At 47.3% G+C, this 332-nt stretch overlaps 1 protein-coding gene across 1 annotated transcript in view; it reads right to left on the reverse strand.

The window, feature by feature from the left end:
* Nucleotides 1-169, reverse strand: part of EMH_0027790 (SAG family member) — a gene marked incomplete at both ends in the record, with an annotated part of 1,417 nt that extends 1,248 nt beyond the window's left edge. The window contains one exon of the mRNA XM_013494075.1: nucleotides 64-169. Coding sequence (XP_013349529.1) covers nucleotides 64-169 — 106 coding nt within the window. The remainder of the gene's footprint in view (nucleotides 1-63) is intronic.
* Between the last annotated feature and the right edge of the window lie 163 nt (nucleotides 170-332).

The raw sequence follows: 332 nt of genomic DNA on the forward strand, positions 1-332 counted from the left end.
TTATTTTTTCGAAGGAACAGGAAGAAATACTCAAAACAGGGATAGAAACGTGTGTCTGCTTACCATTGTCTGCCTCCTCAGCTTGGAATGACAAAGCTCCTGTCGCCGGCTTTAGCCCAGAGAGCGCCACGAGGCAAACAACAGCTGTTCCCTTGAAAATGGGTCCCATAGTCAAAAATAACAGACTAGAAACCGAACAAAACAATTAAACGGGCCATAAAGAGAAGAGTAATAAGACAAAATGAACGTGGAGTGTGAATGACAAGCAAGGAGAAGCCTGGGCTAGTCGAGCTTGTCGCCTATCTCTGAGCCGGTAGCCCCCCTAGAGGCGG

This window comes from Eimeria mitis, genomic scaffold (assembly GCF_000499745.2).
Source record: "Eimeria mitis Houghton genomic scaffold, Emh_scaff1024, whole genome shotgun sequence".
In the NCBI taxonomy this organism is placed as follows: Eukaryota; Apicomplexa; class Conoidasida; order Eucoccidiorida; family Eimeriidae; genus Eimeria; species Eimeria mitis.